The sequence below is a fragment of the Pavona decussata genome, unplaced genomic scaffold (assembly GCF_977016875.1).
Source record: "Pavona decussata unplaced genomic scaffold, jaPavDecu1.1 SCAFFOLD_563, whole genome shotgun sequence".
Classification (NCBI taxonomy): Eukaryota; Metazoa; Cnidaria; class Anthozoa; order Scleractinia; family Agariciidae; genus Pavona; species Pavona decussata.
The window spans coordinates 541,725-564,018 of NW_028145845.1; the positions used below are offsets into that span (position 1 = coordinate 541,725).

Consider the following 22,294-nt stretch of genomic DNA (forward strand, 5'->3'; position numbering starts at 1 on the left):
CCATCGAAAAAGAGATTTATCATTCCACTACAAAAACATTTTTTTGTTATTTTGGCTTCTCTGTTTTGGTAACAGTTTTGAAATACACCTAGCATTATCTGTCCATCGGTATATGGCGCGTACGAATGACGTAAACAACACAGAAAGCAGGTTAAATGTCTTTAATTTGATTGGATAAAATGAAAAGATTATGACAAGTCATTGGCATGCTAAAAACTTGTTTCGAGCTTGCATCGTTTCAAAAACTATTCTTCCATTGAAAGCCACGTTTTACAATTGTAATTCCAAAATATTCAAGAGAGTCTCAAAATCAGGGAAATGTCGTCAACTTATGGTGACAAATCCAGTTCTGATAAATCAAAATAACAAAAGTTCTTTATAGTTCATCATTACTATCTACAAGGGGCAAGATTCTCTTGAATTTCTTCTCTCGAACTGTGGCATGGACGGCAGCGGAGCCAGCATCGGCAGTGGTAAAGGTAAACTGGCAGTTATGAAAGACAGCTCCAGTGAACAAGTGGTTGCCTTCACTTTCATCTCGCTTGGGATCAGCTCTTGGCGTCAGTATTTGACTTTCAGCGACAGATTTATTACGTGCTTCACATACCTCGATGAAACTTCTGAGTTTTAAGGACATGTCCTTCTGCTGCTCTGCGGACGTACTGGAATAGCTGTCTTAAGACTTAAGGTTTCTTTGTCCAGCAAGTGCAGTGATGTTTAAAGGCTCCACATTTTCCTTTCTGAGCGTTGAAATCATCGTCTTACGGACCGAATGGTTGGTGTGCCTACCTGTCAACCCGGCGGCCTCGCTCCTGGATTTCATAAATGAACCGAGCGAATTTTTTCCCACAGGCTGTTTCAGATATTAGATGATGGCTTAACGATGGACGCCAGATAAAATGGGGATCTGAAAGCAGCCCTTTCAGGCGGTCGCGCGTCTTGCCAGATATTCTTTAAAGATGCTCACAGGACAACGTGATCCGCCAGTAGCGTGCATTTTGGGATTGAACGTGCGGTCAGGGACAAATTCGTGTTCTCCAGTACGAGTCTTGATTCCACGCTCAGTTATCCACTCGACATAATCTCTTCCTTGGAGGCCGTCTTCGCAATTTATTTGGAAGTCTCCAAACTTTACTCGGTGATGCTCGATCGTCACGAGCTCTCAAACCGAAGAACAGGATGTCGTTGAACCAGACTGTACGTAAAAGGCTTTATGGTGTGTGGTATCCCACAGCTTCTGAATCTGATTTTCGCTCAGTCCGAGAGCTTTGTTTGGCGTTTGCCCTTTGCGAAGTTGTTTTCGCTTTGAAGATAGAGCTTCTCTGACCTTCGTGAACTGTCTGTCTGTGAGTATACTGCCGATAATGTTTTTCTTTTTCCCTTAAGAAGCGGTCGAGACTTGGTAACATAGACATCAACGTATCAGGTTTATATTCGTCCCCGTTCGTTTTACGTACGTTTAAAAAAAGTAAGCCAAAACTTTGTCCAGTTCTTGTTCTGGTATGTTTTCAATGGCTCTTGTTTCGTTGACAGTTTTTGCCCATCTGTAAAACACATTAAGGTCACTTTGCGTCTTTTCAGTTGTGTTTTAGTTTTTGTTCTCGGCAATAAAATTGTCAATGTCTTCATCGCTCCTGAAGTTGTCCGCTTTCTGTTTGTTCTGTTTGCTCAGTAATTGTAGCAACACCACCTGTTTCAGTAGTTTCTGTTTGTTCAGTTAAATAGTCTGTTTCTGTTAAGATTTCGTCTTCTAAAAATTCAAGTCCAAAGGACCCAAACAAGTCAATTTTGGGTTCGTCTAGTCCGGCCACTGTTGCTCCTTTTTCTGCCTTTTCCGTCCGTATTCGCTTTGTTGTAAACCGGTCAAACCGGGACGCTACAGTTTATTGCGATCTTTTTTTTTTTTTTTTTGCTCGCGTTCTCTTGACCTTATTTGGCAAAATGACATAGTAGTGGAAAAATAAAGGCTGTTATATTGCTCCGATCTAGGCCAAAAGTCATTTCAATTCCCACTAGATACCTTCAAAGTTGAACTACAAAGGCAAATAAGAGTTGTTGAATCGAGAAAAATAACAAAAATATTATATATATGAATAAGATTCTTGATTTCAACCAAATTATCGAACTAGTGACAGAATTAAAAGCTTGTTACACATCATACCACAAAAAACAATGGTGCTACAAGGCAGCGTTTAAAAGATTAAGAAAATGGAAGCTGACTGGTGATATTTTAAGCGTAATATTTGCCACAGGAGGTATCACTTTCGGCAGTAGCTACATCAGGAGTTGCTGGCTATATCAGGTATTGTTGGACACTCGCTCGGCACAGCGGAGAGGCACCAGGAATCTAACTAGTTCTCTCTTTATTCTTTGACGACGCCTTCTTCACAATACTACATCTACACTACTCAGTTCTTTTTCTCTACCAGTATCACTGAAATCATGCCTTAATTTATAGCGTGCTGTAAACATGTTTACGGTCGTAACTCAAAGGCCAGGTGGTCCCAACCAGAGATAAGAATTGGTTTCGCCAAAATACACTAACAGGAAAGAACAACACAAATGTTCTAAGAAAATCAATAGAAAGGGAAACCAATCAGGCTAATAAAATCGTTAGGTATTTTGCCTTGATTTCAATCTTCGAGGAGGCCCAAGCCAAGCTTAAAGGAAGTAAGCAAACCTGTACACAGCACAGCTGTTAACTCTAATCTTTGAACAACAGGAAAATGTCAAACAATCTGGAAAATATTCATTAAAACTATCGAAAGGAAATAACAACTGCGTTCTAAAATTAAAGTCAAAACACACCCTAACATTAGCTTCACAACACTATTTCCGTATCAATTCAATCATTTATCAAGCATAAGGATGAAGAGAAAAAGGTTGATCAATGCCGATACGCATTTCAAACAAAATGGGCTCCTTTTAAATGATATAAAAGACATTTTGAGAACGCCCAAGTTCATTGCAAGTTCATTGTGAAAAATGTAGGAGATTTCACTTAACAAAATAAAAATAATACGCTTTTCAAACATATGGCCACCTTTTAAATGATATAAAAGACATTTTGAAATCTGGTGAATTTAATTCTCAAGAATTCTATAGCAAAATGCAACACTATGACGATTTTATACTTGATAATAGCCCTCTTGTTGATAAATGGGTGAAAATTACGATAAGATTTTCATGTTGAATGAATGAATTTCTCTTCCAATTGCGCTTGTGTATAAACCATTGTGAAAGTACCTTTCAAAGTCTCTAAAACCAAAACCAACTTTGAAACAAATTTGGAAAAAAATTCATTTAAGAAACATTTTTGAAAAAGAAATGGAAGTTCTGCTTGGTTAAAAGAAGTCATACGACTGTCATACGACAATGCTAAATTGATGACACAGCAGGGATAGTCCCTGTTTTATGGCATCATAACCTTCCTGTTTTCCGAGAATTGGGACTTCCTGTTCATGTTCATGAGAGGAACACGCTAGGGTGATTTTTCCTGTTTCATGTACGCATACGCATGTACGCACTGTTTTATTATTTTTTTAACGCATTTTTGATTATTTTTCGTGTATTTCTTAGCGCATTTTCGATTATTGTGTCGTTTCTTTTAAATCAAAAAACATTTACGATAAAAATAACCGAAAAATGAGTCAATAACGCCAACTCCTTAACTACTCACAGGCGCATGCTACGAGCGGCACATCATAACGCTTGGTAATTTTTATTTCTTTTTTAATTTGTTCATTATATATATCATCTCGTGTTACTGACTTTTCCGTATTCTGCTCAGGGTTTGCTAAAATATATATGCGGTTTTCTGCCGGTAGAATGTTCAAAGCCGCGAGCTACGAACTATGTTCGAAATTCTGCTGGCGAATTTATCCAAGCCTTTTACAGCCTCTCTGCATTCCATCGATATTTTTCGTACATATATGTAGAAACCTTTCCAGTTTTGTATTAACCAGCTTTTAATTCAAACACAATGGAGTCTAGAAACACATTACAACAACTCCAGCAATAATAATAATGACAAAAAATTGTGACCACTAGTAGATAAAAGAGGTGTTATCACGCCATACACATTTACTGACGTATGTATTGGAAAGTAACAAAACGACAAAACAATTGTAACAAAAATAGTTTTGTGAAAGAAATGTAGTTATGTTTTAAGTCTGGCCCCAGTTGTCCCCAGATAACTTTATCCAACGCCTAGGTACTCAGTGGATTGGATGTATTGGTTGAAGTACAATTTATCTGCTGGATAGCGATTTATCCACTGGATAGAGTTATCTGATCTTTGAACAACGGGGCCAGGGCCTGGTGAATACATGATAGAGGTATTTTTTATGTCAGTGCTACAGGCATTGTCAGAAACTGAAGGAAATAGCCTCGCTCCCACGAGTCTCCTGAAACTAATTGGTAGAGCATCTGAAGCTCATAGGTTCAACTCCTCAGTGTTGGGAGAACTCAAATTTTCTTTTTCGAAGTATACCTGTGTCAATGACTGAATAAAATACCTCTATGAAAAGTAGCTTTGTTTTCGCGAGAACGAATGTTCCTCGCATGGACAGATTTTAGAGTGGTTTTTGACTGTGTACACGAAAGTCATATCTTCAGTTCAGGGTGTGTGATTCCCAAACCGTAGAATTGAAGAAAATATTGTCTAATATGTTAAAAACAAACCAGAGCCATAGTCAGAATGCACCAGGTCCCCCTCCCCCCACCCCTCGAGGGGATCCGCTCTGGTCTCAGTACCAAACTGATAGGCCTAGTAATAACACGTGAGCGTCAGCTGATGCCCACAAATAAAATATTCTTCCTGACCAACTTCCCTCCTGTCTAGGCACAGCGCATTAAAGCTTGGTCAAGGAAAAGTGAATATCAGGCATGATGGAGAGAGTTTTCATTGCCGCGATCACCATTCTTTTCCTAAATTTCTGTGTCCAAGGACACGGCAGCGGTGGTAAGTTACTTTCGAAACCTTAACAGGTTGCACAGTTGATTGGATGTTTTTTTGCTGCGTTTTAGGGTTTTCCTGAAATATCTCTTCGATATTTCAAGTAATCCTCTGAGAACTAGCTCATTTACATCTTTGTAGGCAAAAGTCCCACAATCTTTGAGATATTTGTAAAAATCTTGCACTGAAAGAATGTTTTTAAAAGAGAAGGATGACATGAAGAGCGGGGGAGTAATTACAGAAAGACGGTGGAAAGATTTGAAGGCGTGGGAAAACTAGCCTGCGCCGCAGCGGCGCAAGCTCGGGAAAACTGAAAGTTTGAAGACAATTATTTATCCTGAGGTTATCTCAACAACGATATTTTGACGTAACCAATAAAAACCTGGCGGCTAGCGAGATTTTAGTTAAACCCATGAAACACTTCTGATGGCCAAGTTTGAAGTATTTAAAAATAACGAAACCTGCTTTTCAGGGAAACATGCTTACAGAGTTCCTTTCACAGAAGGAAAAAGAACAGACCAAATTCCAAAATGGCTACCATTTTAATATTTTTTTTGATATTTAAATCCGTCCTTCTGACCTCGTAAGAAGCTCAAAAATCAAATGAAAATTTCACCTTGAACGAGGCAAGAAGGGCTAATTGGAATACGAACAAAAGAATAGAAAAATGAAGCCATTTTGGAATAATCTTTATTGTCAGTAATAAAAGCCGCGACTTCCGTTGAGAGGCCTGACACGAATCGCTCAGACGGAAGTTTTCATACCATGACAGAAAAAGCAAAAACGACGAGGTTGCGACGCTAGCTTAACCTCATTATCAAGTCATAAAATTTGTAAAACTTTGTTGAAATATGTAAATACTAGAAAGAACAAGATATAGGTCATCAAAAAGCTGCAACATAAATAGAGAAGTAAAAACGTTACACAAAAAGTTTAGCACGTATGGAATCCGTTTGAATCTAGGCTTGAGATTCTTGATGAAAAGCAATTGAAAAACTAAACAATTAAATTTACTCTGATACTTTCTCAAATTCTAAATTGGCTCCCTTTCAAAAGGTTGTTGCTATTCTGAGTTACTAAGAAGTGTCAACCGATTGCGGAATTTTTGTGATCAGCAATGCGTTGATGAAGGCGTCGGACTGTGTACCCCCCGACTGATTATCTGCATCGCACAGATCACATGAATAAAGGTAAACAACGCACTGCTGATTCATATATATACATGACTCAAATTAAGATCGTAATTTGGTATTAGGTCAAATTTTACCAACTTTCGTCCTCAATTTTCTTCCTTTCTTGCTCATCTTGTGCAGCTAAATGCACAGGATGGGTAAGAAAGGAAGCTGATGCCCACAAACTGTAAATTATCCTTCCGGACAAACTTCCCTTCTGTCTAAGCACAGTGCATTAAAGCTTGGTCATGGAAAACTGAATATCAGTCATGATGGAGACAGTTTCCATTGCCGCGACCTCCATACTTTTCCTAAATTTCTGTGTCCAAATACACGGCAGCGGTGGTAAGTTACTTTCGAAACCTTAACAGGTAGCACAGTTGATTGAAGTTTTTTTTTTTTTTTTGCCGCGTTTTAGGGTTTTCCTGAAATATTTCCTCGATATTTCAAGTAATCCTCTGAGAACTCTTTTACATCTTTGTAGGCAAAAGTTCTTCAATCTTCGAGAAATTTTTAAAAAGCTTGCACTGAAAGAATTTTTATAAAAGAGAAGGATGACATGAAGAGCGGGGGAGTAATTACAGAAAGACGGTGGAAAGATTTGAAGGCATGGGAAAACTAGCCTGCGCCGCAGCGGCGCAAGCTAGGGAAAACTGAAAGTTTGAAGACAATTATTTATCCTGAGGTTATCTCAACAACGATATTTTGACGTAACCAATAAAAACCTGGCGGCTAGCGAGATTTTAGTTAAGCCCATGAAACGCTTCTAGTGGCCAAGTTTGAAGTATTTAAAAATAACAAAACCTGCTTTTCGGGGAAACATGCTTACAGAGTTCCTTTCACAGAAGGAAAAAGAACAGACCTTATTCCAAAATGGCTACCATTTTAAAATTTTTTTTATATTTAAATCCGTCCTTCTTACCTCGTAAGAAGCTCAAAAATTAAATGAAAATTTCACCTTGAACGAGGCAAGAAGGGCTAATTGGAATATGAACAAAAGAATAGAAAAATGAAGCCATTTTGGAATAATCTTTATTGTCAGTAATAAAAGCCGCGACTTCCGTTGAGAGGCCTGACACGAATCGCTGAGACCGAAGTTTTCATACCATGACAGAAAAAGCAAAAACGACGACGTTGCGACGCTAGCTTAACCTCATCATCAAGTCATAAAATTTGTAAAACTTTGTTGAAATATGTAAATACTAAAGAGAACAAGATATAGGTCATCAAAAAGTTGCAACATTAATAGAGAAGTAAAAACGTTACACAAAAAGTTTAGCACGTATGGAATCGGTCTGAATCTAGGCTTGAGATTCTTGATGAAAAGCAATTGAAAAACTAAACAATCAAATTTACTCTGATACTTTCTTAAATTCTAAATTGGCTCTCTTTTAAAACGTTGTTCCTATTCTGAGTTGCTACAAGAGAGGATGATCCTCTCTTGGTTGCTAAGAAGTGTCAACCGATTGCGGAATTTTTGTGATCAGCAATGTGTTGATGAAGGCATAGGGCTGTGAACTCCCCAACAGATTATCTGCATCGCACAGATTACATGAATAAAGGTAAACAACGCACTGCTGATTCATATATATACATGACTCAAATGAAGAACGTCATTTAGTATTAGGTTAAATTTTAGCAACTTTAGTCCTCAATTTTCTTCCTTTCTTCCACATCCTGCGCAGCCAAAAGAAAACAAAAACATTAGGAATGTGAAATTTAGCCCAAGAGCGCTTTAACTCTTTCATTCCCAGGCTCCCGGGGGTGGATTTTAAGGATACAAGAGGACCAACAAATAAATGTTTCTAAGTTGTTTAATGGTCAACATACTACCATAAATGAGATATCAAATGAAACTTTAGACATTTCTTTTTAAGAATACATCATTTAATACAGTGTCATATAGTCACAGCTTCTAATAAAATATTAATAAACTTAATAAAAAATATATTTTAATATAAAAAATTAACATTTTTCAATTTACAAAGCCTGTAGCAAGACCCAAATGTTTAAAATGCAAGGTAAAATTGTCTACAAAGTTATTCTATCTCCAGTACTCTACTTTAGAATGATAATCACCCCAACAGTTGTGATCCTTCTGGATGCACAGGAAAACATTACACACCCTGCAAAATATGCTTGGGCGTGGCACATATGGAACTGGGGGTGACCTATCCTTGGGAACATCTTTGAAGTCATTGTTATGAGATAGTCTTATTTTTTTGCTGCAAACAGCACAATTTCCCCTAGTTGCAAGCATTTCTGGCATATGTGCACCCACATTTTGGAGTCGTAACTCCTCATTTCGTGGCGCATTTGGGGTCTTTGGTTGGGTACGGGAATTCCCTATCAGACCCTCGGCCAACTCATACCTGAAGTCCAAAGCAACCCTCCTAGGTCTGTTTGTTCCCTCCCTTTCATGGCATTCAATGACAAAGGCATTGTGAATGGCCACCTCTACCTCATGGAAAAGAACACGACGGTACCACTTCACTGTTTTCCTGATACAAGTGTAATACCTTAGAATTTGATCAGCTTGATCAACCCCACCCATGTAATTATTATAATCCTTCAACAAGGGTGGGCAAGGGACATCTCCACTTTCCCCTCCCTCTCCCGCCCCTCTTCGCCGAACAACCCTTGCCTCAGCATTTGCCCGCTGTGGAAATTCAGGGGAGTGAATGGTAGACAAAAAGTAAACAGCTTTGTTGTCTAGCCACCCAACAGCAAGAAGTGGACCACACATCCGCCATTGATATGTGCCCCTGGCCAAGCCCCTGGTCCCTTCAAATAATATTTCCTTCGAAAAATTCTTCCTCGATCCCTTGATGGTCCCACAAGCATAAATACTGTTTTCAAATAAATACTGATAAAGATCCACGCTTGTGTAAAAATTATCAGTATATAAATGATGGCCAAAACCCTCCAATCCAGTGCACAATTCCTTTACCACCCTAGTTGCTAGTCCCACCTCTGCCCTTTCCCCTGGATTTCTCCCTATATACAATTGCTGCCTATAAATATATTTACTTTCTGAATCTGCCAAGACCCAGACTTTGATGCCAAAACGGATTGGCTTACTTGCAATAAACTGGCGGAAGGACAAACGCCCCCTCCAAGGAATCATACATTCATCAATAGATATGTTCTTATGGAGATTATAAGCTTTTTCAAAGTTAGGAAAAAGCAGTTCCAATAGTGGCTTTATTTTGTGTAACTTATCGTATCCTGGTTGTCCAGCAGGAACAATAGCAGCATCATCAGAGACATGCAAATAGCGCAAAATCTGGAAGAAGCGATTCCTGGGCATGACTTGACCAAAGGCAGGAACATTAGTAAGCCATTTCTGCTGCCAGTACATTTTAGCCGCAGGCAATTTCACAATTCCCATGGCAATGTTTAGTCCAAAGAATGCCTTCAGTTCTTCCAGGGTCACATCTTTCCAGGCCCCACCATCAGTACCAGCAGCCCTCTTCCTTTGTGCATTCAGGTTTGTCATTGTCAATAACAAATTCCACACATGGTGGTCAAAAAACAGTTCAAAGTACTCAAGAGCACTTGCCTGCCTCCTCTCACCTCGTCTTGTTGGCCCAACAGCACTTGTAAACTGTTTTAAATTTCTCCTGCTGTTTTCCTCTAACCAAACATATTGTTGGCCGCCATCTTGGATTCTGGCTCCTCGGTTTCCTCCTCTCCTCCCTCTGGCTCTCACCGCTCCTTGGCCTCTTCTTCGACCACGTGCTCTGCCAATGGCTTCTCGAAGCTGTCGAGACCTGTCTTGTCGCTGTTCTCTCACATATTCGCGACGATCTACCTCACTTTCACTCGAAGACTCGCATTCTTCATCCGATAAAGAAGGACTGTCGCCAGAATTATCCTCAATTCCCACTGAATTCTCAGGAAAAACGGCCACAACTTCCTCATCTTCGATCTCTGACTCAGACGACTCATAAACGATCGATGGATCGGCGTCCATCGCATCTAGCCGCTCTAAAACTTCTTCTACAGACAAATTTTCTCGAATTCGACAAGTCGCCATTTTTAAATATCCTGATGATAAACAAGAAAGGTGTAACTATCCGAGAAAGGCAAAAAATTGCGAGGAAAACGTCCCAAACTAGCCATAATAAGACTAAAAACAACACCGATGGCTTTTACTCGTACCCAGACTCCGACTTCACGGTAGTAACACGAGGAACGTATCTGTATCGTTTTCCTCTTAAAATAACCGTTATGGTGAAAGGAGAATTGACGGAGACAGAATTTAAAGCGCTTTCAATCGCTTTCAGTAAGAAGATTAAAGAAACCGCCGCGACCTGGCTAATGATGGGCGGAAGCGACTGCAACCTTTGCACTTGGGGAAAAACACAATCTCAACGTACAAATTTATTTTTTTTTTTTGGTCAAAAGAGCTCAAATATTTGACAAAGAACCTTTCTGCTAACATGAAATCGCTCTTAGAGCACCAGGAAGAAAATAACAAGGGATTTCTCAAGGGTAGAACTCACTATAATCAGTTTTTAGCGACTTCCGTAAAATACCAAGGAAGAGCTTGAAAAAAATTTAGTGTTGCAATCAGTTACCATCCTAGCCATCCGCAGCCAAAGACAATAAATAATAGCTTCTCTGAACTAAAATGTTTATTGTTAACAAAACTGAATCATTATTTTAACGATTCTATTGATTCAAATATGATTTTTAGCCATTCAAAGTGACACCAAAATGGATGATAAAGTTGGTGGCTTAGGAGTATTTCCGTTTTGCTTTTTCAAAATACTACTATTATAGAACACTGCCTGCAGCATGAGACTAACAGTATTACAGGGTATCCCAGTGCAATCATTGCCCGGCAGATGTAATTTAGACTACGAGTAGACCATTATTTTTACCTCAGGGCTGAGTAAAAGAAACGAAACTTCGCGAGCGCGCGCGAAGCATGCACGGGGAACAATTTTTTCGCACACTCGCGTGGCAGGTCCTTCGTTTTAATATCCTTAAGAAAAATAAAGTTATGCTTATAGTCTAGACCCAATTCTTTTAAAAATTAGAACACCCTGATGTAAACAAATAGTTAGCACTAAACAAATGTACCTTCAGTCGTCAGAACTAAGAACGCCCAAGTTCATTGCAAGTTCATTGTGACAAATGTAGGGAATTTCAATTAACAAAATTAAAATAAAAAATTAAAAATAAAAAAAAAAACCCACTAACTTCGCCAACGTAAATTTCTGCTAATCAGTTAATGTTTAGTTGAAGTTTTGACTCCAGACCAGTCAAGTGAATGGACACATATTAGGTTTTCATCCACGTGGTCAAAAATTAAACCATCACAACAGGAAAGTACGTACTGCTCAGTAGCTTTCATTTGAATGGTCACACTTTAGTATGTTATCCACAGACTCAAAAGTTAGAAACACCTTGTAAAGTAAAACAGCACCACAGGAAAGAATTGTTCAGTCTAGCCAAAAGTGAAACCTCACAACCATTTCATGTCTCAAGTTTTAACTGTGTCCAGTGAAACATTAAACACAAAGGTGGCCTTTACATTCACTTTGATATGTTTAAATATCTTTTTCTTTTTCTGTGTCACAGGTGCTTCATCAGCGAGCAGCCTGGAATGTGAAATAAGGGCTTTCTGTTCCCCGTCACGTGACTGTCGTTATTCCAATCAGATGACTGTTGCCCCAGACTCCAACGTGAATGTAAACTGCTTGATCGGAAATGGCGAAACTACACTCGGCATGACATGGCGACAAGTGAAGGAAAGAGTAACAGCCAATGCTGGCCTGGTTTTAAAGCAAATCACGAATTCAACATGTCGATGCACCCGTATACAATTCACAAGTAAGTTACTCTTTTCATTGACCTAGATATCTACGGCGCGATACTCAAACGCATGAGAACTGAACGGAATTAATTCTGGGCCACAACGAGTTTACGCTTATGTAGGGAACCGAGATTTGCCAAGGAGGACTGTTGACGAGGCTACGGGAGATCACAATTCAATTACAATTCGAAGATGAGTTTGAACTCCTGAAAACCATCTCAAGGTAGAATTAGAAGCTTTTTTCTTTCTTTTCTTGTTTTATGTTTTTTTAATAACTCCCCTTAAACTGTGATTGTAAGATAAAAGTGGCAATTTATAAAATTCTATTCAATAAAATTATTCAATAAAATTATCCGTCTCGTGTGGTTTAAGAGCAGTTTTTTCCCTATCAGAAGTAACCACAACAGTATTATTGCATAATTTTAATTTTGCGGGTCATCAGTGTACGGTAAATCGCACGTGTGAAGCTAAACTACCGTTCCTCAACGAATACTCGGTCAGCATTTCTGACCGTGCAACATCTACATGTTCTCTTAGTATACGCTTTGCAGGGTAATTTACAAGTTACTAATTTTAGTCTGAAACTGAGTTTTTATAATTCTTATTTCCCCTTTTTTCTTGTTTAAATCCAAGTAATTTGAGCACCTGGTGATTAAATTAAGTTCATATGTGGTACTGAGTTGAACTGCGTAAGGGTGTAATTACTATTTACAACTGAGGAAAACTCGGAAATTCCAGTTGGAAAATCAAATGGTACGCGTCATTCCATTTGGAGTACTTCTGAAATTTTGGGTTTCTGGTCAAAGTGATGCATTTTAATTACTCCTTTGGGATTTACAGCTGATGTTCATACATTAGGCATGTTATCCATCTTCTGTTAAGACAAGCTAAATCTTTTCGTCTTTTTGTCGAAAATTTCCATTCGGGTGGTTTGGATAAACCACCAGTTTCTATTGCCTGACGCAACTATTAGTAACGTATCTGCGCTGGATGGGATGAAAGTTCACCAATGGGGTTGCCCTGGGTGTATCTTGCCGGTACCCTCCCGGCTGGGTGAAGGCAGACCATGTGATTAAGTAAGTAAGTAAGTGAGTGAGTGAGTGAGTGAGTGAGTGAGTGAGTGAGTGAGTGAGTGAGTGAGTGAGTGAGTGAGTGAGTGAGTGAGTGAGTGAGTGAGTAAGTAAGTAAGTAAGTAAAACCTTAAGAAAAAAGTTTCTTGTCTAAACAATATGACAGCAGAGGCTAGACCTCGAGCACAGACCTTAAGATATGATGTCAAACGTTCTAATTATTACAATAACACCCCCCCCCCCCCCCACACACACCCACCGTAGTACAAGCCCTAAATTTTAAAACGTTAATGATTAGCCAAGACCTGCGCAGCCCAGAGCATGATCCATTGGTTCTTGGAGTGGTTTATTCTATGGTAAAGTTCATGAACTGATCAGGATTTCCTTATTGCTCAATTTTATGTACTTTAATGTTTCTTCTCCTAGGTGCATTACAGTTATTTTTATTTATTTATTTATTTATTTAATTTATTATTTATTTATTTATTTGTCAGAAACTCTCCAGATAATAGAGAAAAAGAAAACGAGCCTTTTGCGATATATTTTCAAGGGAAAAAAATAGTAAGATTAAGGTACATGCGTTCATAATTATAACTTAAAGTCTGCTTCTTTTTCTAGGAGAGCTACAATTAATGTTTAGCACGACGTCGCCAAGGCACATTTACAGGAGCGAAACAAGAGATTTGAAATGCGTCTTCATGGGCTGGCCTCTTCCTCGTGTAATTTGGTACAAGGACCGCAAACCAATCATGAATGGATCGGAAGGTTTTTACCACTCAGAGAAGAAGAAACATTCGAATCTGGATCTGGTTACTTTACAAAGTACTCTTCATATTCCATCGGGCCGTGAAGAATTCGAAGGATTATATACCTGCATTGCAGAGAATAATATTCCCGGCTGGTCGAGTATTCAGTCCTCCAACATTCGGGTGACATATAAATGTAAGTAATTTCCTTTGTTTCTTGCGGTAAGACAGGCAGACAAACAGACAGACAGGCAGACAGACAGACAGACAGACAGACAGACAGACAGCCTTTATTTAAGCAAGATAATAAGTTAGAGCTCTGCAGCCTGTGGGTCGTGCGTTAAAATTAAAAACTAAAACTAATCATACATCAGTTCAAACCATTGAAAATTCATAATACAACATATCTTACATATTTCAAAAACTCTCTTACATACATAAGTAGTCTTTACATCTAACTGATTGGGCGTAGAGGCTGAAGTTGGACAAAAGAAAGAATGCCAAGACATGTTTTATTAAGAGTGAAACTGTTTTGTTTTTGCCCGAGGGACATCCAAAATAATTTCGTCACGTATTCGCTATAAATTTCATGTTTTTTAGTCGGAACAGTTCTTGTTTTCTTTTTTTTTTTTCTCGTGTCGTACGAGATGGTTTTTTGGTATATTCAAAGAGGAGTTTGACGGACAATAAATACAAATCATTCACGTAGTGAAGTCTTGTGGACATAATTCTCCTTAAAAGTAATTCGTCTGATGAGAAATAATGTCATCTGTGAGCCCCTGGAATTTACGGGTGGCTGTTATATTTCTATAATTTAATTGTGGAGTAAATTGTTACTTTAGGGAAGCGCTTAATTTCGCTGAATATCTAAGTTTTAGAAGTCTGTAGCTCATCTCTAACAAACACGTGTGTAAACGCTTCTCAATGAATTTTTAGAGCCTTTGGTGTTAAGAAAACCAGTCGTAACCTGTTATTAAATAGTTCCTTTGCACAATATACACCAGTTGTCATTTGAGTGGCGTAACGGATCAAAACCAAAGTAATTACTTTGAACAATTACAGCAGACGTAAACAGTGCATTGAACCAATCAGAATTCGGATCAAATTCATGTAATCGTCACGACAAGCGCAGGAAAACGTAAGCGAGCAAGTCACGATAGGTTTTGGTTTTGTTTCTTAATGGTTGAGAAAGGGGTGCATATTTTGCTAACCAATTACAGAGCATTGTAAAGCAAAACTAAAGAAAACGAGAAATTACTGTCGACGCTGGTCAAATAAGCTCCTAGCTTTTTGCATTATCAGGGTGCGCGGACGTATAGAACATTTCTCATCGGAGAAATTATTGGTAGGTTCCCTTCTGAAAGAGCATCGTGACTCCCAATTCTTGTTTTATATAATTATTTTAAGAAAATGCAAAAATCGATAACAAATACAATTCTGAGGAAATTGGAATCTCTATCACAGTTTACGGTCCGCGTGAGCTAATAGTGAGTTTACGCAACAAGACGGCTGACGGAAGGGGACGGTGAATTATCGTTGTGTGACCAACATGATATCTTAGTACCTTTTAGGCGATTTGGGACTAAAACTGATGTTCCGTCATCTGTAACAACGCGAAGACCACGAGCAGTAGGAATGTTACAATCTAGAGTCGTAAATACGTGGACGTCACGTTGGTCACACAAGGACAATGTGCCGTCCCACCACATCAGCCGTCCTTTTGCGTAAACTCCCTTACTCCTTATCACGCCGGAAGCCGACAGATGCTCAGATTGCCGTACTATTCGTTGGTTTAATTTATAAGTATCTTTAAGACATTATATTGTATTGTTGTACTGCATCGTTGAACTTTTATAAGAGTAACAATGATTTTTATTGGTAGAAATACCTTTCTATTTTGACAGTAGGGGATGTCTCTCTTCTAGGTTTACGTCATTTTATGACTGCTCGTAGTAGCTAGAAATCCTGCAGTGTGAAATAAGTTTGGTTACCCCCTGTTTTAATTTTATTTTTTTAATGTGCTATATGTATTGAGTAATATAACCGCCACTTTGAAATTAGCTAACTTAACCTTTCACAAAGTCTATCATGATCGAAGTATAGTGAACTTCTCCGTTTACAACTGTTTTGTAGCTTACACAGCTGTATGATACGCTTTTCTCTTACTGAATTACAACCTCTTTCAGCAATATTTCAAATTTTTCCTCCCACAGGCCCCCACAAGAATTACTTTCCAGCTACTGAGTCTTCAACGATTCACACGACAACCTTTACCAACAGCACCCTTATCTGCTTGGTTGACGGACAATTAGATTATGTTCATGACTGCTATCTTGAATGGCATTTCAAAAACAAGTCGGCACCATTGAAATCCAGTGAGAAGTATACAGTGGACTTAAAGGAAACAAGTACCAAATGCAAAGAAGCTTTCATCCTGACCATTATGAACGTCACAGATAATGACAAGGGGACGTATAGTTGTCAAATGTTCTGTGAATGGGACAAATGGCAAAATACTTCAGCGTCCATTGAGTTAAAGGTGTATGAACCAGAAATTGGTAAGAAACTACTTTTCAGATCCATTTTAGGCGATAGATGGTTAGTTGATTGTTCAATTAGTTGGTCGGCTTGTTAGTTGGGTGATTGATTGGTTTGTTTGTTGGTAGGCTGGTTCGTTGGTTGATTGTTTGGTCGTTGAGTCGATTGGTTGCTTGCTTGGTCGGGTACTTTCTTTGTTGGTTGGTTAGTTGTTTGGTTGGTAGGTCAGTCGTTAAGTTGGTCGGCTGGTGTTGGCTGATTGGTTGGTTGGTCAGTTGGTTGGGTCGGTCGTTCAGTCGATTGGTTTGTTGGTTGCTTGGTCGAATAGTTTCTTTGTTTGTAGGTTAGTTGTTTGGTTGATCGGCCTGTCGTTTAGTTGGTTGGTTGATGTTGATTGACTGGTTGGTTGGGTCGGTCGGTCAGTCGATTGGGTGGTTGATCGTTCTTTTGGTTGGTTGACCAAACATATTAGTTGTTAGTTGACCGGCGGAAACAAAGGTTGGCTCACTTAGTGACTGTCATCAAATGTGTTACTCAATCAGAAGTGCACAAAAAATAAGCCAGTAGCTTCAAGGATTGCTGAAGGAGATATATATATATATATATATATATATATATATATAACCGTCTCACATGAAGTATAAAACAGTTCAAGCGAAGTCGATAGTCGTGTTCCTATGCATGGCCGTCCAAATGTTTCGATATTCGCTAAGTTGTATTCGCTGTCGCTAAATTACATTCGCTGTCGCTAATACTTATTCGCTATCGCGAAATTGTACATTCGCTGTCGCTAATACTCATTCTCTGTTGCCAAAACTCATTTGCTATCGCTAAATTTCATTCGCTTTCGCTAAATTACATTGACTGTCGCTAATACTTATTCGCTGTCGCCAATATTCATTCGCTATCGCTAAATTTCATTCGCTGTCGCCAAAACTCATTTGCTATCGCTAAATTCCATTCGCTGTCGCTAATACACATTTGCTTCGTTGACTTTGCTATTGCAAAATTCCAACTTCGATTCGCTGTCGCTTAAATTTATTTGCTGTCGCTGAGCGTTTCCATTTCATGCACTAAAAATTAACTCAGGGTGTCCCCACACGGGAAAGTTTGTGGAAAGCCGCTAACCGCAGATTTGCATTCAAAAGCGCCACAAAAGCATGTGAGATCTCACGATGGCCAACGATCCCTGTTCCCTGTCCCTTTGGCTATCTTTTTTTTTTAATTGAAATTAATTTATATCTTATTGTCAAGCAAACAGCGAAAACGCTATAGAATGTTTCTTCTTGTTTTTCTCCCAAATCAGTCTGAGTTTGCAGTGGAACTCCGCCGGTACATTAGTACGACACACCATCCGGCAAAACAACACTGACTTTCACATTCATGAACAGTTACGGGATAATCTGATTAACAGGAAAATAACTGTTTGAGCTCTTGCTAGGCATTATAGATTGCAAACCGTCGTTATTGTCCGAATAGTAGAACGTAACTTTTTCGTGACCGCAAATGTCCATATATGGCACCCATAAAATTTTCCCAGAGAAATAAAGTGACATTTTTTCAAGCACGAGAAGTTCATGTTCGTTTCAGCGAGGAACCACAAACAAAATTGCAATCTTAAATTCGTCCCGATTGTTCAAGACATCCTACCCAGATAAATCTTTGGACATCTTCAAATATTATCGATTGTATCGATCTGTCTGTTCGAACAATAACCACGATTTCCAATCTATAATGCCTAACAAGAGCCCATACAGTAATTTTCCCGTTAATCAGATTATCCCGTAACTGCTCATGAATGTGAAAGTGTTGTTTTGCCGGATGGTGTATCGTACTAATGTACCAGCGGAGTTCCACTGCAAACTCAGACTGATTTGGTTGAAAAACGAGAAGAAACATTCCATAGCATTTTCGCTGTTTGACTGACAATAAGATATAAATTAATTCCAATTAAAAAAAGATAGCCAAAGCTAGCATTTCTTAGAAGGTTACAATTAACCAATAAATTTAACAGTATTAAAATCCTATTTTCTTTTTTCTCCATCCGCCATCCGCCATCCGCCATCCGCCGTCCGCATCCGTCCGTCCGTATCCATATTTTGCCGAGTCCCGTATTTTCCCGCCGAGACGAAGCACGATGGTGCCATGAACCAAACTTTAAGTTCATGTGCACGGTTGAAAACAAAGCCTTTTCGTATACTAGCTCTAGCTTTTCACTGAGGAACGGCTTAGAAGCGAACTAAATCTGAAATTAAAATGAAGAAGAGGGTTCGTCGGCCATCGTGAGATCTCACATGCCTTTGAATGCAAATCTGCAGTTAGCGGCTTTCCACAAACTTTCCCGTGTGGGGACACCCTGAGTTAATTTTTAGCGCATGAAATGAAAAAGCTCAGCGACAGCAAATGAATTTTAGCGACAGCGAAGCGAAGTTGGAATTTTGCAACAGCAAAGTCAACGTAGCAAATGTGTATTAGCGACAGCGAATGAAATTTAGCGATAGCAAATGAGTTTTGGCGACAGAGAATGAGTATTAAGCCCGCCGCACACGTGAGGAAAGAGCTGAGCAAAATGCCTCGCGAGGCAGATAGCCCAGCCGTTTCCTCTCGTGTGCGGTGAAGTTTTGGTGAGGATTTCGCCTCGCGAGGTGAAATCTCAAATATCAAACATGTTGGATATTTGAGATTTCGCCTCGCGAGGCGAAATTCTCACCAAAACTTCACCGCACACGAGAGGAAACGGCTGAGCTATCTGCCTCGCGAGGCATTTTGCTCAGCTCTTTCCTCACGTGTGCGGCGGGCTTAAGCGACAGCGAATGTACGATTTAGCGATAGCGAATAAGTATTAGCGACAGCGAATGTAATTTAGTGACAGCGAATACAACTTAACGAATATTGAAACATTTGGACGACCATACATATGCGCTTCCAATTTGAATTTTTTTCTAAAGTAAAAATTTTGCTTTTAAGCAACAGAGTTTCCAACTACATTCCGGACAAGTCATTCGGCAAAATCAGGTCAGTGCTCTAACCCTCTTGTGCTTTCTAAATCCATACTTGTTTTCAGACCTGGATTCTTAAATCCATGTTCTTTTTCAGAACTGGAGGAATTGTGTTTGCATATCTAAAGTGGCAATTCAAGCTTTGTTACGTCGAATGTTAAGTTTTGAAATATCACCGATTTCATTTGAAGGTGGAGAGATAAATTTGCCCATATATGTTATTGTGCTTACATTAACACCTGTACCAACATGAGGCCAAAACAGCTCAAAACGCACACCATTTGGGGGGACACGCATCTATATAGCTTATTTAAGGGAGTGCCACTGCACCCACCAGGTTTTTAGTCGCTAAGGGACGGACACCAGCTACTTCCACAAACAATCCCTTGCAGTAATGAAACAATAACTAAAGTAGTTTAACTTAGCCAATAATAGTAGCAAAGCTGAGTGGATCCCGCTTCGATCTGCAATCATTCGAATGATTCGTGGGAATGCGAATTGTAAAATCATGACAATAATTATAGAGCAATTTACAAGACGAGAAGCCCTCTTACCAATTTCAAAATCACATCCGTAACAAATGAACACAACTACAAAATGTGTCAATCAAACGTCAAATAGGAGTTAATGATCGGTGCAGGTTGAATTCGGTAACTCCGCACTTGAAACTCGCGACAATTTGCAGTTTCAACGTTTCAGGACCTGCGCCTAATTGCAATAGCTTGCCGACATGCGTTCAATTTGATCTTGCGCTAGTAAAACCTGCACGAAAGTCGATGTAGGTATTGGAACGCAGCTAGATGCAAATTTCACGGTTAAGACCGTTTGTTAATTGTTTCCGTCCAAATTGCGTTTTCGTCCGAGTCCGTTTCACCATCTAATGCAAGTTTTCAAAGGAAGTTGCGATAAGATGTAATTAGAGTTAAAATTACAATTGAGGGAGGCGGGATGTACTAGCCTATCAGAGGGAAATACAGAAAATATTACGGCAGCAACTGACTAGCATCATGCCAAACAGGGTTCAGGATGAGATTGTAACTGATATGGATGGCGGAACGGGACAAAACGAAGTTACAATTCACTCACTTTCATGTTCCACGATTTTTATTAATTTTCCACAGGAGGCAGCCGAACGCAGTGGATCTTGCCCATTATTATTTTGGCAGCAGGAAGTGCCTTCTTTATGACGGCGTTAGTCATTCTTCGCTACGTCAAGAAAAAGTGGACTTCGAAGAACTTTAAGAGTAAGTTACACTGAAACATTTAACTCAAATATCAAGGAGTAAAGAGGAAAAACCGATAGTTTTTTCACTAATTTGTGACAATAATTTGTCGACTCTTCCCAGCGGGTCATCTGATGAAAGAGCAGCATGCAGAGTTCTGGAAAAAAAAAAAAAGCATTAAGCAACGGACAGTTACCTGGGCCACAGTTTATCCCAGTCTTAATTAACTACTTAGTCACTTGAGGGTTGAAAACATTTGAGTATAAATAAAGGTGTCCTATCTTAACTTAGTTCATTAGTTACAATGTGGTTTGTTTCTCAATACAGGTTTTCCAGAAGACCAAGTTGCAAACGACAAACTGTTTATCAGTTACAGCTCAAAGGACTTTGCATGGGTCAGTGAAAATCTGATCTCGCTCCTCGACAAACACGCGATACTATACAGTATTCACAGCCGGGACTTTGAGCTGGGAAAGCCAATCGTCCAAAACATGGCTGACAGTGTGTACGGCAGCCGTCAAGTGCTTATTGTTTTGTCTGACAACTACCTGGCAAGCAACTTCTGTCGGGAAGAGCTGCATATGGCCATCCAGAGAGGAGTGGACACGGGAGATTCGTCGCTGATTCTTGTGATGATCGACAAGTTTAAGAAGAGAAGATTGCCTGTCACTCTGAGAAAGCAAATTTTGCTGAATTTTGAGAAGTACAAACAGAAGCAAAACTGGGAGGAGAAATTGTTGCACGCTGTATCTGGAGGCAAAGCTGTTACCGCGTAGAGTTGTGAACAGTGAAAGGCTCCAGGCCAGGCGATTTGAGAGAGCACAAATTTCCCCAACCCCTCCCCCTAACCCTTTTCTAGGTGCCCCAACACCGACTGCTTTATTCAGTATTTTATGGGAAAAACTGAAATCACAGGTGAAATTTATTTCATAATGAACGAGTAGCGTTTACGGAAATAATTTTACATCAGATTTTGTTCATTCATTCTTAACATGAAAATGCTGTATTATGTGCCACCTTTACCTTCTCTTGGAAAAAGAATGAAAACGTTCTGGAACTGGAATAGATAAAATACATAATTATATTGATCTGCGGATGAAAGAATGAATAAGTGAATGACCATCGCAGTAATTAATGTACGCACCGTAAGAGGGGCTGCGAAAAGAAAGCTTGAAAAATTTAGGCTTGAACGAAATTTGAAATTGTTCAACGTAATTTGATTTCTAATACCGTTCAAGGCTATATGTTTTTCAGGCTTTCTTTCCGCAAGGACCTAAGTTGCGTACATAACTGAAATAGTCTCTCACTTATTCATTATTTCACCCGCAAATATATGTACTTCATATATTCCACTTCCATCGCTTCACGTCGACCGGTATGACACAAATTCACAAAATGACCAAATCCCAGTTGACTTCATAGCTCAGTTGTTAGAGCACTGCAACGGCATCGCAGAGGTCATGGGTTCGAATCCCGTTCAAGGGATTAGGCTTTCTTTTCGCAGCGACGTAAGTTATTCATTAGCTATTTTTAACTCACACGTCGAGTCGTTCTAAGCTTTATATAATGAATAAGTTAGCAATCAGTGGTTGGTTAGTTATTTCGCTTCTTACTAGTTAGTGTCTTCTCCCAATCCTTTCATCAAGCCTAAGGTTTCCCGGTTTTTCGTATTGCAGATTCCTTTAGTAAAATCTAGATTTTGAGTAATATTTGTCAGGATTTTTTTTAGCCATAGGAGCAGTTGACATTACTTATGTTTATC

The 22,294-nt window shown here is 39.2% G+C and overlaps 1 protein-coding gene across 2 annotated transcripts; it reads left to right on the forward strand.

The window, feature by feature from the left end:
* The first annotated feature begins 4,813 nt into the window (after nucleotides 1–4,813).
* Nucleotides 4,814–22,294, forward strand: LOC146449885 (uncharacterized). 2 transcript variants are annotated; one of them, XM_085101009.1, is made up of 7 exons: nucleotides 4,814–4,963; nucleotides 11,722–11,973; nucleotides 13,645–13,968; nucleotides 15,986–16,330; nucleotides 19,278–19,325; nucleotides 20,431–20,553; nucleotides 20,860–22,294. In XM_085101009.1, exons 1-7 carry the CDS (start codon nucleotides 4,888–4,890, stop codon nucleotides 21,306–21,308), a joined length of 1,617 nt encoding a protein of 538 aa, XP_084957135.1. In that variant the 5' UTR covers nucleotides 4,814–4,887; the 3' UTR covers nucleotides 21,309–22,294. The 2 variants fall into 2 exon arrangements, with proteins under 2 accessions (XP_084957135.1, XP_084957136.1); XM_085101010.1 differs by lacking the exon at nucleotides 4,814–4,963 and adding an exon at nucleotides 6,353–6,474.

Bases quoted from the DNA above. Each gene is read 5' to 3' on its own strand.
- LOC146449885 (XM_085101009.1), top strand. From the start codon at position 4,888: ATGATGGAGAGAGTTTTCATTGCCGCGATCACCATTCTTTTCCTAAAT. The intron at 4,964-11,721 runs GTAAGTTACTTT...TCTGTGTCACAG, and splicing joins CCAAGGACACGGCAGCGGTG to GTGCTTCATCAGCGAGCAGC. The intron at 13,969-15,985 runs GTAAGTAATTTC...TTCCTCCCACAG, and splicing joins CATTCGGGTGACATATAAAT to GCCCCCACAAGAATTACTTT.